The sequence below is a fragment of the Archocentrus centrarchus genome, chromosome 9 (assembly GCF_007364275.1).
Source record: "Archocentrus centrarchus isolate MPI-CPG fArcCen1 chromosome 9, fArcCen1, whole genome shotgun sequence".
Taxonomy (NCBI): Eukaryota; Metazoa; Chordata; class Actinopteri; order Cichliformes; family Cichlidae; genus Archocentrus; species Archocentrus centrarchus.
The window spans coordinates 7,203,639-7,220,828 of record NC_044354.1 but is presented as its reverse complement, the minus strand read 5'-3'; the positions used below and the strand labels follow the sequence as shown (position 1 = coordinate 7,220,828).

The 17,190-nt window shown below is 43.4% G+C and overlaps 1 protein-coding gene across 1 annotated transcript; it reads right to left on the bottom strand.

The window, feature by feature from the left end:
- Positions 1–882: 882 nt before the first annotated feature.
- On the bottom strand, positions 883–1,893 carry LOC115786296 (prostate stem cell antigen-like). Its single transcript, XM_030738388.1, has 3 exons — positions 1,770–1,893; positions 1,335–1,448; positions 883–1,222 (listed from the first exon to the last, which is right to left on the bottom strand). Exons 1-3 carry the CDS (start codon positions 1,816–1,818, stop codon positions 1,068–1,070), a joined length of 318 nt encoding a protein of 105 aa, XP_030594248.1. The 5' UTR covers positions 1,819–1,893; the 3' UTR covers positions 883–1,067.
- Positions 1,894–17,190: the final 15,297 nt, after the last annotated feature.

The following is a 17,190-nucleotide window of genomic DNA, read 5'->3' as shown; positions in this document are numbered from 1 at the left end:
GCAGAGGCTCCAATCAGGTTTTATTTATCGAGGTAAAAACTCTTATGGATATTAAAAATTGAATATAACACAGATAATGCAGAGCCATAAAGATACTTGCAGAACAGGTCATTTCTTTATTTTATATGTATTGTCTTCCTGACTCCTGCTGACTACAGCCTATTTGCAGGCAAAGATATTAGATACTAAATCACTTTTTAACAGGTGATCACATTTTGGCTCACTGGTCTTAGCTAAAGTTTTTTTTTTTTGAAGGGGATCTAACATTGTCAGACTCAAAAACTTGGTGAATGAAGTGTACCACGGAGAAACCCACACAGACACGGGGAGAAGATGCAAACTCCAGACAGGTGGATTCGAACCCAGACAATCAAACTGTGAGGCAACAGTGCTAACCACCACGCCACCATTTATTATATTATGTTAACTGTAATTGTCAAATAGAGTAACATTTCAGTTTGTGGGCTTCAAATTAATTAATAAAATTCTAAACAAGGAAACTAAGAATCTTGTTTGTGAATATCAGATGAACACAACATGCCAAAATGTGTTATCTGACAACAAATCAAAGTTTAAACTGACACAACACACATACAGCTACAACTGTTATTTAAATCTCAGGTGTTTAAGGCATGTTTAAGTGGTGACTTCCCCATATTGAGTTCCTTTTTAAAGCATACAAATAAATGTTTTATAAACTGGCATTTAGTGTTTTCCTTTTTTTGGTTTAAAAACAAAGGTTATAAACTTTTGCTCTGATCACTCTTTGGCTGTAGTAACATGAAATAAAAAAAAATCAGGCATCTTCCCAAATGAAGTTAAAACTGTTCAAAAAAATATGCAAATTTATATTTTTGTTTGCATTTTATTTGCTTTAGGAAAAGTTTACATTGAATCAGTACAGTATTTGAATAGGACAGACCCTGAACTACCTTGAGTGAAAGATCAAAATGTCAAGGAGACTTTTATTTCATATCATGGCACTCCAAAGTTAATTATTTCTTCCTTAGTTTTATGAAATAGAATCAGAAAAAAATGCAGCATGGAAATAACATCATTCCACAGCCTCAGAAAAGAAGTTTGAGGATGGCTGAGGACACCAGCAGCAGGATGGCACTGGGACCAGTTGGAATAGCGCTGTTACACAGGTCCCCTTCACAGCAAGTTATAGGACTGATACAGGCTAAACTGTTTAGGCAGCCCTTGGTAACCATTGTCACACCTGCAAGACATGATGAGAAAATTCTCAGAAATGACTTTACAAAACATGTTGTGACTTGCAGCAGGCAGATATTCAGAGTTATCTGAGCTTCTAACATGAGAAAAAAACTCACCGTTTAATTTGGCACTGACAGAGAAACAACGGTTGAATAAGCTGGAACAAGATTCGATGTTTGTGCAGGATTTCGGATCAGTGGCTGTGCATGTGTAGCACCTTAATCCACATGCTATAAAAGGAAACAAAACAATTTCAAACACACATGCAATTATTGGAAGTTTTATTTTTTCTTTTATTTGTTTTGAAGTCTGTCGTATACTTAACACCACAAAACTATAAACAGTTGTTTTTACATTTAAAATTTGAATGATTAAACAAAAAAGATATAAAGTGTTTATTGCTGTTTCCTCACAAGCTTGTTATATAACTCATTACTGAATTGTTACTGTGTCTTTAACTTTCATTTTCTTTCCACCCTTTAAGATCACCTTTAAACTTCAATTTCTTTATCTATCAAAGCACACAGGACCAACATGAAATATTTTCATACCTGCAGACAGAGTCACACACAGGATCAGAGCTCCATAAAGCTGCATCATGAACTCAGATTGCTGATCAGTCTTGTGAGAGAAAAAACTGGTGCTAAGCCTTTCTTTTCCAGTTCAGCTTGCTAGTCTACTTTCAGACTTTGACCATTTGTATCTCTAATAAAAAGCGTTGTACCACATGACCTGAATGACCATGCCCCGAGAGTGACCTCACTGTACAGACTCTCCATTTTGGAAATGAAGACAAGAACTAAGAACTTGTGTAAAAATAAATATTAAACCACAGAAATTTTGAGTTCAAATGTTTTCATAGTAAAATACAAATTTCAAAACAATCTCTGCCTAAAAGTCTGTTTACTCAAATACAATTTGATTTATCAGCTTTTTTCCTGATATGACAATTGCAAAGGAAAGAAGTGAAACCAAGGAGCTTCTTCACATAGTTTAATCATCGTCCTGACACCATTATTGTAATATTAATCACAAGACCTCTCACAAGAAAAAAAGAGTTTGAGTTGCATTCATATTTTTAGATTTTTTTGATATCTTTTCCCTGTTGCTGTTTTGTTATGTATAGAAAAATTAGCATTAGAAGTTTAGTGAATTTGATCCCAAAACAAGGATTTAAAAAGATCTGCCAATTTCTCCAACACATTTCAGTTCAGGGTTGTTTGAGTGGCTCTTATGAGTGTAATTTAATCACGTTCTTCTCGCTTCAGTGTTTCAACAGTGAGACTACAGTGTCCTTTGGCGCCCTCACGCGGTCTTTCTCTGCAACAACATAACTGCTGTCTCGGAAACCATCCAAAGGAGGTTTGAACTGGCACGGTTTTGTGGCAGTGTTAGTGAGCCAGCATTGCAGGCTTTGGGGAACCAAACCTGTCCAAAAATGCCCCTGTGTCCCTGTAACCGGTATATCAGCTTGTTAAGGAATGAGAGCTGAAATCATATCTGTAACAACAGGATGGAATTTATTTAGGGTCGATGGCAATGTACCATCCTTGTCCAATACCTAAAGCTTTGTTTTGGACTGAAGCATGCATCACAAACAGTTGCAGAATGTCATCCCTTTACACACATCTGCCATGCATTTACGATTCGAAAGGAATCTTAACTCTAACCATAACATAAATTCACCGCTACGCGGGTCTGCCTGAAATAAAATTGTATACCACTTACAAATAACAAAAGAAAGAAAGAAAAGAAAATACAGATTGTATCTTTAATTACAACACTCTCATTAACACAGCATGTGTCAAAATATGAGGCACATCGTATACCCCACGAACATAGAGTCTCTTTCTCAGTTTTTGCAGTTCAAAGCACCAATGTTCATATAATCCACGATAAAAGCGTGGGTCTCCAAACACACTCCAGTAAATGCTCGGAGTAGTCTATGAATGAAATAAAATGGCTGGCCAGCAATAAAAGAAAATAGAGCTCTATATGTGTTTAGTGTGTCTGAGAGTACTTGATTCCAAGTATGTGGTGATCCCGAGGCTCACGTGAACGTAGCCGCTCCCTCTCCTCTGTAGCCCCGGCTGGGCAAGATGACCGTTCCGCTAGCAGGATGATGAACATAAACTTTAGGGCTGTTGCATAGAAAAGCTACAGTGGCTCGCTCAAGTTCGCTCTGCGAAAGCTACAGACCGAGTGAGCGCTCATAACTAAAACAGCAATATACTGTACAAATTCACATGCCCATACTATACGTCACATGAAAGAATAACATTTTAATACAGCATAAATAACCTCCGAATGACATGCTAACTCCGTTCGGACAGTGCACGCAACATGGCGGCTAATCAGTTCAATTGCTACCTTCCCGTGGCTAGCGATTGACAATCTTATAACCCTTCAAACAATACAATACGCTATAACATTACAGTCTAACATCATACCGACAAGAGGGTATACATATAACAGTATTCTTACCTAGCAGGATGATGAACATAAACTTTAGGGCTGTTGCATAGAAAAGCTACAGTGGCTCGCTCAAGTTCGCTCTGCGAAAGCTACAGACCGAGTGAGCGCTCATAACTAAAACAGCAATATACTGTACAAATTCACATGCCCATACTATACGTCACATGAAAGAATAACATTTTAATACAGCATAAATAACCTCCGAATGACATGCTAACTCCGTTCGGACAGTGCACGCAACATGGCGGCTAATCAGTTCAATTGCTACCTTCCCGTGGCTAGCGATTGACAATCTTATAACCCTTCAAACAATACAATACGCTATAACATTACAGTCTAACATCATACCGACAAGAGGGTATACATATAACAGTATTCTTACCTAGCAGGATGATGAACATAAACTTTAGGGCTGTTGCATAGAAAAGCTACAGTGGCTCGCTCAAGTTCGCTCTGCGAAAGCTACAGACCGAGTGAGCCCGCAGCCCCTCCCACCAAGGTTAACGTTCGAGTTGACTGCCGCAAAACAGTCGCAAAATGAACCCTCCTCCTTCAGGATGATCTCAACACACTTCACATGCACACTATCATAACAGAAACTCTTACAATCTACCGCTGGGTTACATCCACCCCTGCTTAAAACGTGACGTCCCCGTCACTAACATGTGACAGAGACTGCACCAATTCAGTGATTTGGTGCTGTAAGGCCCTCAAAAACTCATCCAATAGAGTAGATACTGGCGCCACGCCGTGATGTTTACAACCAACTTGATAACCCACCTGGTAATCACTGAGATAAGCTGGTGGCAACCGCCTTCTTTGCGGCCTACCAGTAGTCCTAACTGGACTCAACGCACTGTCGACATCTGCCGACTCGGATTCAAACTGATCCGAAATGAACTCAGCAGCTTCAGGATTCCAAGAATGCCGCATCTGAGAGACGCCCTCTTCTCCCAAAACAGCACTCTCCTCTCGTTGACCTCCCAACAGGCCAACCTCAAAAGAGCAATTAGTCAAGTCTGACACACCATCTCCCACCACCTCTTCAACAGGCTGGTGGCCCTCAACATTGTCCCATTCAGCTCCACCCACACAAGGTTCACTAGAGGTGGTTTGCACATCCAAACTTTCAGCTTCCGAGTTCACAGGCAGAAACCCACAAGGAAGAAGCATGTCACGGTGCAAGACTCGCTCTCTACCTTCTGCATCCTCAGGCTTAATCACATAGACAGGGATAGACTCATCCGGTTGCTTAACCACAACATGCACAGTAGGCTCCCACCTATCTGAGATTTTGTGCTTCTTTCTGAGACTCAAATTTCTCACTAGGACTCTATCGCCCACTTCTAGAGGCAGGGCTGTAACTTTAGCATCCCAGCGCCTCTTGTTCAGCAATTGTCTTTTCTCAGCATTCCTGGAGGCCAAGTCATATGCTTGCCTCAACCTACGCTTTAGCTCCCGTACATACTGTGAGTGTGTTCCAACGTTGTGACCTCGGGGACTGACCCCAAAACAGAGGTCTATTGGAAGACGTGGCTCTCTTCCAAACATGAGAAGAAATGGAGCCTCCCCAGTTGCATCATGCTTCGTGCAATTATAAGCATGTACAAGGGGTCGAAGATACTTTCTCCACTCCTCCTTCTTCTTGTCTTCCAGTGTACCCAGAAGGTCCAGCAAAGTCCGGTTAAACCTTTCCACTGGATTGCCCTGTGGGTGATAGGGTGTAGTGCGGGACTTCACAATGCCCGCCAGTTTACAGAGCTCCGCAATCACTTCCGATTCAAAGCAAGCGCCTTGATCACTATGAATTCTGCGAGGAAACCCATAGTGGCTGATGAAGTTCTCCCACAGCACTGCAGACACCGTCTTCGCTGTCTGGTCCTTTGTTGGATACGCCTGAGCGTATTTCGTAAAATGGTCTGTCAACACTAGAATATTCCTAGTGTCCCTCGAATCAGGCTCCAGTGTCAAAAAATCTATGAAACTAGTTCGAGTGGGCTACTAACCTTAATGTTAACAAGTTTAGATGCTTTCTGCACCCGTGCTTTCCGTTTTACACACCTTTCGCATGTTTTACATTTGTTCTCAATGTAACTGGCCATTCGTGGCCAATAGAACCTCGCTCTGGCAAGTTCCAAAGTCCTCTCAATTCCCATGTGCCCTACCTCGTCATGAATACCTTGGAATGCTCTTTCTCTATGGCTACTGGGGATAACAAGCTGATGGAAAACCTTTCCCCTTTGATCCAGAACTTTGCGAAATAGCACTCCTTCGAGTAAGAACAACTTGGATCTCTCTCATAAGAGTCGAGACACCTCGGGGTCATCAAACTTCCCGTCCAAAGTCTCAGCTTTAGTTTCCAAAATCTGAATGACACTGGCCAAAGCACTATCATTCCTCTGCAACTGATACCAGTCCTCACTAGTCATGCCTGGTAGCGCTGGCTGTCCGGGCAATGGGACTGGTTCATCAAGATCATCAGGGACCACACTATCATCGCACAAAAGCGTTTCAATTGCAGGGACTGCACTCTGCACCCCACCACCTGAAATCATGTTAACACTAACACCATGGCACATACAGAGTGTACTCATGGTCTCCCTATCAAAGACTGTAAACTCCTCAGGAGACAGGCTAGCACGCTCCAACATGCTGGAGATCCTTCTGTCCATCTCCTGGGACTCCTCATCTTCCTCTGAGGGCCCATGAGGCCTTCGGGACAGACCATCTGCATCAGTGTTATGCTGACCAGATTTGTACTGTATGTCAAAGTCATACAGTGACAATGCAGCAAGCCACCTCTGACTTGTGGCATCCAGTTTCGCACTTGTCAGCACATAGGTCAGAGGGTTGTTATCAGTCAGCACCTTGAAGTTAGCCCCATACAAATAATCATGAAATTTCTCACTTATTGCCCACTTGAGGGCGAGAAACTCCAACTTGTGCACAGGGTAATTCTTCTCACTTTTGGAGAGGCCACGACTAGCATAGGCTACCACTCGAGTTTGACCATCTTGGACTTGATACAACGCTGCGCCCAGACCAGTCATACTAGCATCAGTGTGTAGCACATATGGTAGCCGCCAATTGGCAAAGGCAAGAACAGGCGCTGAAGTGAGCTTCTCAATGATAAGGTCAAAAGCTGCTTGACAAGCAGGAGACCATTTTACCCCAATTGGGGGCGATTTTGCTCTTGGCCATTGTCGTGGACCACGATGCTTAGGGGCTAGTTCCCCTTTCAACAAATCATTAAGGGGCCGAACAATGCGAGAGTAATCTCTCACAAACCGCCTGTAATACCCGGTGAAGCCCAAGAATGACCTGAGCTCTTTGGCTGTTTGAGGGCATGGCCATTCTTTGACAGCAGCCACTTTGTCTGGGTCCGGCTCAATTCCCTGGGCAGATATTACATGCCCCAAGTATTTTACAGAGGATTGGAAGAACTTGCACTTAGAAGGGGACAACTTCAGTCCAAACTCAGCAATACGCCCGAGTACCTTCACTACTCGCTCTTCATGTTCCTCTAGGGAGTCAGAAAAAATTATGAGGTCATCAAGAAATGCAACAACCTCCTGAAGGTTAATGCCTTCCATCACCTTCTCCATGGTTCGCTGAAATGTGGCAGGGGAGTTGGTTAAGCCTTGAGGCATTCTCCGAAACTGCCATGTTCCAAACGGTGTCGTAAAGGCTGTCTTGGGTCGATCTGATGGCTCAACCTCAAGATGATAATATCCACTCTTGAGGTCTAGGACAGTGAACCATTTTGAGCCTGAAAGTAGGGTGAATGTCTCCTCTATGCGAGGCAATGGGTAGGCATCTTTTCTGGTGAGATTATTTAATCTCCGATAATCCACAACCATACGCAGTTCCCCATTCTTCTTCCGAACGAGCACCACTGGAGAGGCATAAGGACTGTGTGATTCCTCTATAACGCCTGCAGCCAAGAGGTCGTGAAGGTGCCTTTTTAAGTCATCGAAATCTGCAGGTGAAACGCGCCTAGTACGCTCTTTGAATGGAACGTGAGGTTCTAACTCAATACGATGCGTAACCCCCGCTACACTGCCAACATCCAGATCATGTTTTGAAAAAGCATTAGATGCCTCCTTAGCGATCCTTGCCTGTATGTGCTCTCTAAGTTGTGGAGATATTGGGCTATCTCCAAAATCCAAACCAAGAGACACCATAGATTGACTGTTGGTTTCCTGGTGAGAAACTGACAGAGAATGTGCCTGCGGTAAAACCCCTTCAGGCTGAGTGCCCAAATCCGAAAGCGCGATCGGAATGGCCCAATCAATGGGAGAGCACTCAGCAATAACTGCTCTTGGGTACAACGTAAGGTCACGCTGAGAAATATTTTTAACTGCAACCTTAAACTTACAGTGGGACTCAGGTCTTACATCTACTATCTGATCATAGATGATGAGCCCCCCTGGTGTGATGGTTTCCTCTGAACTACTAACCAGGGCCTGAAATTTGTCAACACTGGGCTTAAGGTGGCAGATTGCTTTTAAAGCACGCACCTCGCCCTGTTTCAAGCGTACTGGCACTTTGCTACAGAGCGTTACACGAAGGGCTTTGACATCTTTCACATGAGCGTCTTTCTGTGTGCAGCATTTTGTATATGCCATGGCCCAGTTGGTGTCAATGGGCAGAGTCTGCAGAAATTCTGCTCCACCCTTCTTCCTACAGTCCTGGATCATAGCACGCAAAACATTTGTGCCCACCAGAAGAGAAAATTGGTTATTGTATGACTGGTCGGGACTGACTAATGCCAGTATATCGAAGCATTTTTCTGTGCCACAGATGTCTTTTGGAAACTGTACCTTAACCTCAATGTAACCAACATATGGTACCTTCTGTCCAGCTGCACCTTCAACATCTAGCACTTCTTTTATAGGGCACAGTTCCCTATGAGAAAGATAACAGTGGTAGAATGATTCTGAAATGATTGTCACTTGCGATCCTGTGTCAATTAAACACTGGCACTGCACTTGATCTAACCACGCTAAACTATCACAAGGCTCTCCAATGAGACCTTGTGGAAACTGAGAAGCCACCAAGGTATTTTGGGACTCATGCATACACTGACTTGAGGGTGTGGAACTATTTTGACTACTGGCTCCTGCTTGTTCCGCAGCAGGAGCTCCTACCGGTTTAAAGGCAAATCTGACTGTGGACTGTTGTGACGCTGATTTATGGAACATTGGCTTTGCCTAGCATTGTGCCTCTCGCACAACTTCTTTTGCACCAATATAGCGTTAGTTGGGTTTGAACATTGCGGCAGCATATGTGAATCCTCTCCACAATTATAGCAAAACTTCCTAACTCTCCTATGGTCTCCCAAAGAGCTGACAGGAGTTGGAGGAGCTGCACCAATGGGTTTGGCTTTTTGTGTAGGCCTCTGCCTAGTTTTATCATTTCTGGGAAACTGAAACTTTCCAGAGGCAGAATTATTCATTAACTCGGCTTCTAGCTGCTGAATTCTCTCCTCCAGCTGCTCTCTGGTATGAGCATCTAGAACTGTGGGGGTATCACTAGGGAGTTTGCAGTCTCCCATGCTTACAACAGTTCTGGCATGCACATTACTTGAGTTCCCGCACATATGGCGTTTTCTGCGAACTTCTTTCAGATGACTTTCCTTCTCATAAGCTCTGATTTTGAAGAGCAGCTCTGAGAAAGTAAGGATGGCTTTATGTGGATACTCCAACAGGTCTTTTAGATGCAAAGCTGTAATTAGAGTGTCATCCCAGCAGCCTCTAAGGAACTGCTTTAACAACTGACTATCGAAATCAGCTTTGGCTATCCCACTACTATCAACAACTTCCCCCAGCAGAGTCTGCAGTCTGCGCAAGTAATCAGACGCTTTTTCTCCAGTATTCTGATGAGTCTCTAAAAACTGAATGTACAATTCCTCACCTCCGGTGACATTACCATAAGCTTTGTCCAGCTCCTTGAGATAGTCTTCTGGTGGAGCTTGAGACCCAATAGAAAGAGCCACATTTAAAGCAGGGCTAGCCAGGCTATCAAGAATCATGCGTCGCTGATGCCCTTCGGAGAGGGTAGGGTCATTTACTACTTGTTTAACTCTAAGTCTCCAAATATTGTATTCAACCTCGGCTGAGGGTTTTGGAGATTTTCCTGAAAATGCATTAAGCGCAAGAGTAGATGGGGGGTGTAGTAATGGATCATGCTTCACAATGTGCTCCACAATGACTCTTTGAACATCCCCTGGCACAGGATTAACAAGCACAGAGTCAGAATCAGAATCAGAATCAGAATCAGAAGGTTTTTATTGCCATATGGGTGAACAGGTTCACAGCATTAGGAAATTGCTGCGGTACTTCGTGCTTACAGAAGAAGAAAAAAAAAAAAAAAAAAAACAAATAAGTATAAAAACTATAAGACAATATACAAGTATACAAATTGCAAATATACAGAGATATTAGAGCTTACAAAATATACAGTGCAGAGACTAATTAAAAGATAAAAGAATGTAGACTATATTCCACTAATATGTACATCAGTGCAATCAGACAGGTGCATAAACATAGGGTCATCAGCGTTTGTGGAGGGTGGTGGTAACAGTCTTAGGGTAATTGTTCATGAGTCCAACAGCAGAGGGGAAGAAACTGTTCTTATGGCGGGAGGTTCTGGTCCGTATGGACCGTAGCCTCCTGCCTGAGGGGAGAGGGTCAAAAAGTCTGTGCCCAGGGTGAGAGTGGTCGGCTGTGATCCGACCTGCACGCCCCAGTGTCCTGGAGGTGTACAGGTCCTGGAGAGATGGGAGGTTACAGCCAATCACCTTCTCAGCAGAGTGCACAACGCGCTGTAATCTCTGTTTGTCCCTAGTGGTGGCTCCAGCGTACCACACAGTGATGGAGGAGGTAAGGATGGACTCAATGATGGCAGTATAGAACTGCACCATGGTCCTTGCTGGCAAGTTGAATTTCTTCAACTGCCGCAGGAAGTACATCCTCTGCTGGGCCTTTTTGACGACAGAGGTGATGGTGGGCTCCCACTTGAGGTCCTGGGTGATGGTAGTTCCCAGGAAGCGAAAAGAGTCCACTGTGGTGATGGGGGTGCCAGTCAGGATGATGGAGGGTAGAGGGGCTGTGTGCTTCCTAAAGTCCACTATAATCTCCACTGTCTTCTGGGCGTTCAGTACCAGGTTATTGTGGCTGCACCAGGACACCAGACGTTTGACCTCCATCCTGTAGGCCGACTCGTCCCCGTCTGAGATGAGTCCGATGAGAGTCATGTCGTCTGCAAACTTAATAAGCTTGACAGACTGGTGGTCAGAGGTGCAGCAGTTGGTATACAGGGAGAAGAGCAGAGGAGAGAGGACACAGCCCTGAGGAGTGCCAGTGCTGATGGTCCGGGAGTCCGAGACATTCTTCCCCAGCCTCACGTGCTGCTTCCTGTTCATCAGGAAGTCAATGATCCACCTACAGATGGGATCTGGCACGTTCATCTGGGACAGCTTGTCTTGGAGGAGATCAGGGATGATGGTGTTGAAGGCAGAGCTGAAGTCCACAAACAGGATCCTGGCGTAGGTTCCCTGGGAGTCCAGATGCTGTAGGATGAAGTGCAGAGTCAGGTTGATGGCGTCGTCCACAGACCTGTTGGCTCTGTAGGCAAACTGCAGGGGGTCCAGAAGGGGGGCTGTGAGGGACTTGAGGTGGGACAGCACCAGACGCTCAAATGACTTCATGACCACAGAAGTCAGTGCCACAGGTCTGTAGTCATTTAGTCCAGTGATCCTTGGCTTCTTGGGGACAGGAACAATGGTAGCGGTTTTAAAGCAGACAGGCACGTGGCAAGCCTCCAGTGAGGAGTTGAAGATGTTCGTGAACAATGGGGCAAGCTCGTTAGCACAGTGTCTCAGTGTGGCAGGTGAGACACCATCTGGACCTGGAGCTTTGCGAGCTTTGACACTCCTGAACTGCTTTAGCACCTGGTCCTCCTGAATACAAAAGACTGTGGGGGTGGGGGATGAGGGGGACTCTGGGGTGGGAGTCCTTGATGATGTGGGCTTCTCTGAGGTGTGGGGAGTGGGGGAGGTTGGGGGGTGAATATTTGTGTTGGCTGTATTGTAGTTGGGACTGGTGGAGGTGTGAAGGCTGCTGAACTGACCATCAAAACGACAATAGAACTCGTTCAGTCTATTTGCAGTTTGCAGGTCGTCTGTGGAGTGGGGGGTTTTAGGCTTGTAGTTGGTAATCTGCCTAAAGCTTTTCCATACAGAGGCCGTGTCGTTCTCTGAGATCTGCTGCTGTATATTCTCAGAGTGATGTGATCTAGCAGTGGCCACTTCCTTGCTAAACCTGTACTTGGCCTCTTTGTAGCAGTCTTTGTCCCCACTTTTAAAAGCCTCCCTCTTCTCTATCCACAGCTGCTTCAGTTTGGGAGTAAACCAGGGTTTGTCACTGTTATAACTCACCCTGGTGCGTGATGGCACAATGCTGTCCTCGCAGAAGTGGATATACGAGGTTACAGTGTCCGTGTAGTCATCCAGACTGTCACAGGCAGCCCTCATTGAGTCCCAGTCTGTAGTTTCGAAGCATGTGCGGAGCTCCTCCACAGCCTCACGGGTCCACTGCTTTGTTGTCCTCACCACAGGTTTTGAGAGCTTCAGCCTCTGTCTGTACGCGGGGATCAGGTGGATCATGTCGTGGTCAGAGAGGCCGAGTGCAGCACGGGGCACTGCGTGATAAGCCCCGCTTATCGTGCTGTAGCAGTGGTCTAGTGTCTTCTCCTCTCTGGTCGGACATGTGATATATTTTTTATATTTGGGAAGTTCCTGTCTCAGGCTGGCTTTATTAAAGTCCCCAAGTACGATGATAAGAGAGTCCGGGTATGTCCGCTCCATGCACAGAATCTGCTCTGTGAGCGCGCACTGGGCCTCGTGCACGTCCGCGTCCGGCGGGATGTAAACAGCAGCCAGTATGAATGAAGCGAACTCCCGCGGAGAGTAGAACGGTTTACAGTGAATGAAAAGATATTCCAGTGAGGGAGAGCAGTGCTTAGCAATCACTGTCACATCCGTACACCAGCCACTGTTTATGTAGAAGCAGACTCCTCCACCTGTAGCCTTGCCGGAAAGCGCAGCAGCAGCATTAAGTGCCTCAGTAGAAGTAGACGGATGCTTATCACTACTAACAGCAGTCAGTCGGGGAGCTGCGAGGGGCTGAGCTTTAACTTCCAAACCGGGAGTTGATGTGGCTGGCTCCTTATGTGTTGTACAAATACGAGTCGCTGCCGCTCGATTTAAGACCATGGGGCTCACATTATATGCTGATGCAAGCTCATTTACCTGTTCTTGGAAACTGACAGTCATATCATCAATAATTTGAGCAAGGGGTACTACTTTATGTGCCTGGTGCAAATCATCAGATTTCTGAGGATGATATTCATCTATCTGAATGACCTCCCAGCACTCCCCATCAACCAAGTGTTCATCATCTAAGAGCATTGGGGTAATCGACTCAGTGAACTGACACAAAATGGTATCAGGAAGACTGTTGATGTGCTGAATTTTGACAACCTGGTCAAGCGAAACAAAAACTCTTTGCACTTCTTGCAGCTGAATTCTGGGTTTAACTCCCTTAAGCATAACAGTGTAATCGGGATCAAAACCATACCTCTCACAAAACTCCATTTTTGTCTCTGCAAGTAAAACAAAATTCACAGGTGATCCTGCATGTGCTTTAAGATAAGGTTTATGATGCGCTCCAGTCCCTGTTCGGGCGCCACTTTTCCTTCTTGTTGTAACCGGTATATCAGCTTGTTAAGGAATGAGAGCTGAAATCATATCTGTAACAACAGGATGGAATTTATTTAGGGTCGATGGCAATGTACCATCCTTGTCCAATACCTAAAGCTTTGTTTTGGACTGAAGCATGCATCACAAACAGTTGCAGAATGTCATCCCTTTACACACATCTGCCATGCATTTACGATTCGAAAGGAATCTTAACTCTAACCATAACATAAATTCACCGCTACGCGGGTCTGCCTGAAATAAAATTGTATACCACTTACAAATAACAAAAGAAAGAAAGAAAAGAAAATACAGATTGTATCTTTAATTACAACACTCTCATTAACACAGCATGTGTCAAAATATGAGGCACATCGTATACCCCACGAACATAGAGTCTCTTTCTCAGTTTTTGCAGTTCAAAGCACCAATGTTCATATAATCCACGATAAAAGCGTGGGTCTCCAAACACACTCCAGTAAATGCTCGGAGTAGTCTATGAATGAAATAAAATGGCTGGCCAGCAATAAAAGAAAATAGAGCTCTATATGTGTTTAGTGTGTCTGAGAGTACTTGATTCCAAGTATGTGGTGATCCCGAGGCTCACGTGAACGTAGCCGCTCCCTCTCCTTTGTAGCCCCGGCTGGGCAAGACAACCGTTCCTCTGGGAAACCCAAAACAAATGTCTCCACAGTGAACGTAGCCTCTCCCTCTCCTCTGTAGCCCCGGCTGGGCAAGATGACCGTTCCGCTAGCAGGATGATGAACATAAACTTTAGGGCTGTTGCATAGAAAAGCTACAGTGGCTCGCTCAAGTTCGCTCTGCGAAAGCTACAGACCGAGTGAGCTCTCATAACTAAAACAGCAATATACTGTACAAATTCACATGCCCATACTATACGTCACATGAAAGAATAACATTTTAATACAGCATAAATAACCTCCGAATGACATGCTAACTCCGTTCGGACAGTGCACGCAACATGGCGGCTAATCAGTTCAATTGCTACCTTCCCATGGCTAGCGATTGACAATCTTATAACCCTTCAAACAATACAATACGCTATAACATTACAGTCTAACATCATACCGACAAGAGGGTATACATATAAACAGTATTCTTACCTAGCAGGATGATGAACATAAACTTTAGGGCTGTTGCATAGAAAAGCTACAGTGGCTCGCTCAAGTTCGCTCTGCGAAAGCTACAGACCGAGTGAACCCGCAGCCCCTCCCACCAAGGTTAACGTTCGAGTTGACTGCCGCAAAACAGTCGCAAAATGAACCCTCCTCCTTCAGGATGATCTCAACACACTTCACATGCACACTATCATAACAGAAACTCTTACAATCTACCGCTGGGTTACATCCCCTCAGCTGAATCACTGATGAGCTTTTACACTATAAAATATAACATTATAGTTTCATAATGAAAGGCTTAAACATCCATACTGACAACAAGTTACTGCAGTTACAACCAGGTTCAAGTTAATGATTTTGTTAAAAGTAATCCACAGCGATAAAGCTAAAGTATGACTCAGTACACTGACCAGCACTGCAGCTTAGCAGCTAATGGAAACCTGCTTTATTTATTCTGGTGCAGGTCTGACTTTAGGAAATATTCCTCATGCCTCTTTGGAGCTACAAAGCAGTTCTTCAATTAAAACTTACAAAACAAATATAAGTGTGTTGATTTGGATTAGCCAGATTGGTGACGCCAGCTGTCCCAGTCAGGGTTATAATAGTTTTGGATTTTACATTATATTTTAGTTCTATTTTGTTGAACAGGGGTGGTTTGAATCACATTTATCTAATAAACTCCAGATTGTTCACGTAAATAGGGAGTCTTCTTCACTAATTCTATTTACACTATTCATGCTTCCCTTAGGCAGTATTAGTAAAAAGCATTGCATACATTTTCGTTGTTATGCAGATGATGCCCAGCTTTATCTATCCATGAAGCCAGATGAGACACATCAATTAGTTAAACTGTCTTAAAAACATAAATGCCTGGATGACCTCCAATTTCCTGCTTCTAAATTCAGATAAAACTGAAGTTCTTGTACTCAGCCCCACAGATCAAACCAGATACTTACTCTGGATGGCATTAACTTGGCCTCCAGTAACACTGTGAGAAATCGTGGAGTCATTTTTGACCAGGATATGTCCTTCAATGCACATATTATACAAATATGTGAGACAGCTTTTTTGCATTTGCGCAATATTTTAAAAATTAGAAACATCCTGTCTCAGAGTGATGCTGAAAAGCTAATTCATGCATTTATTCCTTCTCGGCTGGACTATTGTAATTAATTATCAGGCTGTCCTAAAAGCGCCCTGAAAAGCCATCAGCTGATCCAAAATGCTGCAGCTAGAGTACTGACAGGGACTAGAAAGAGAGAGCAGATTTCTCCCGTATTGGCTTCTCTTCATTGGCTCCCTGTTGAAGCTAGAAAATGGGGGCATACAGACAGGCAGTGAAAGCTATGAAACCAATCAGGAAATGAGTCCTTTAAAGTCTGCTATGTGCTAAACACCTATAAAACCACATGCAGTTGTTTTTAGACAATTGTGTAACGCCAAAAGGATAGCACACATAGATTATAGTATTTCAATTTAATATTGTAGAGAGACTGAACAATAATCTGACCAAGTCAGTACATAGATTAATAAATGGCAAGTCTATGGTGAGTGTATGTACAGTAAAAGATAAATAATTACTGCAGGGCTGATGGGTTGTCCCAAAAAAAGATTTGGCAAAAAATTATTGTATTTACACTTTTGTAAATGACTTGTTGACCTTTACGCTGTCAAATATATGTAATTTTTGTGCCAGAGAAGACATTCCTGTCACAAGACAGAGGCTCCAATCAGGTTTTATTTATCGAGGTAAAAACTCTTATGGATATTAAAATTGAATATAACACAGATAATGCAGAGCCATAAAGATACTTGCAGAACAGGTCATTTCTTTATTTTATATGTATTGTCTTCCTGACTCCTGCTGACTACAGCCTATTTGCAGGCAAAGATATTAGATACTAAATCACTTTTTAACAGGTGATCACATTTTGGCTCACTGGTCTTAGCTAAACTTTTTTTTTTTTGAAGGGGATCTAACATTGTCAGACTCAAAAACTTGGTGAATGAAGTGTACCACGGAGAAACCCACACAGACACGGGGAGAAGATGCAAACTCCAGACAGGTGGAGTCGAACCCAGACAATCAAACTGGGAGGCAACAGTGCTAACCACCACGCCACCATTTATTATATTATGTTAACTGTAATTGTCAAATAGAGTAACATTTCAGTTTGTGGGCTTCAAATTAATTAATAAAATTCTAAACAAGGAAACTAAGAATCTTGTTTGTGAATATCAGATGAACACAACATGCCAAAATGTGTTATCTGACAACAAATCAAAGTTTAAACTGACACAACACACATACAGCTACAACTGTTATTTAAATCTCAGGTGTTTAAGGCATGTTTAAGCGGTGACTTCCCCATATTGAGTTCCTTTTTAAAGCATACAAATAAATGTTTTATAAACTGGCATTTAGTGTTTTCCTTTTTTTGGTTTAAAAACAAAGGTTATAAACTTTTCCTCTGATCACTCTTTGGCTGTAGTAACATGAAATTTAAAAAAATCAGGCATCTTCCCAACTGAAGTTAAAACTGTTAAAAAAATATGCAAATTTATATTTTTGTTTGCATTTTATTTGCTTTAGGAAAA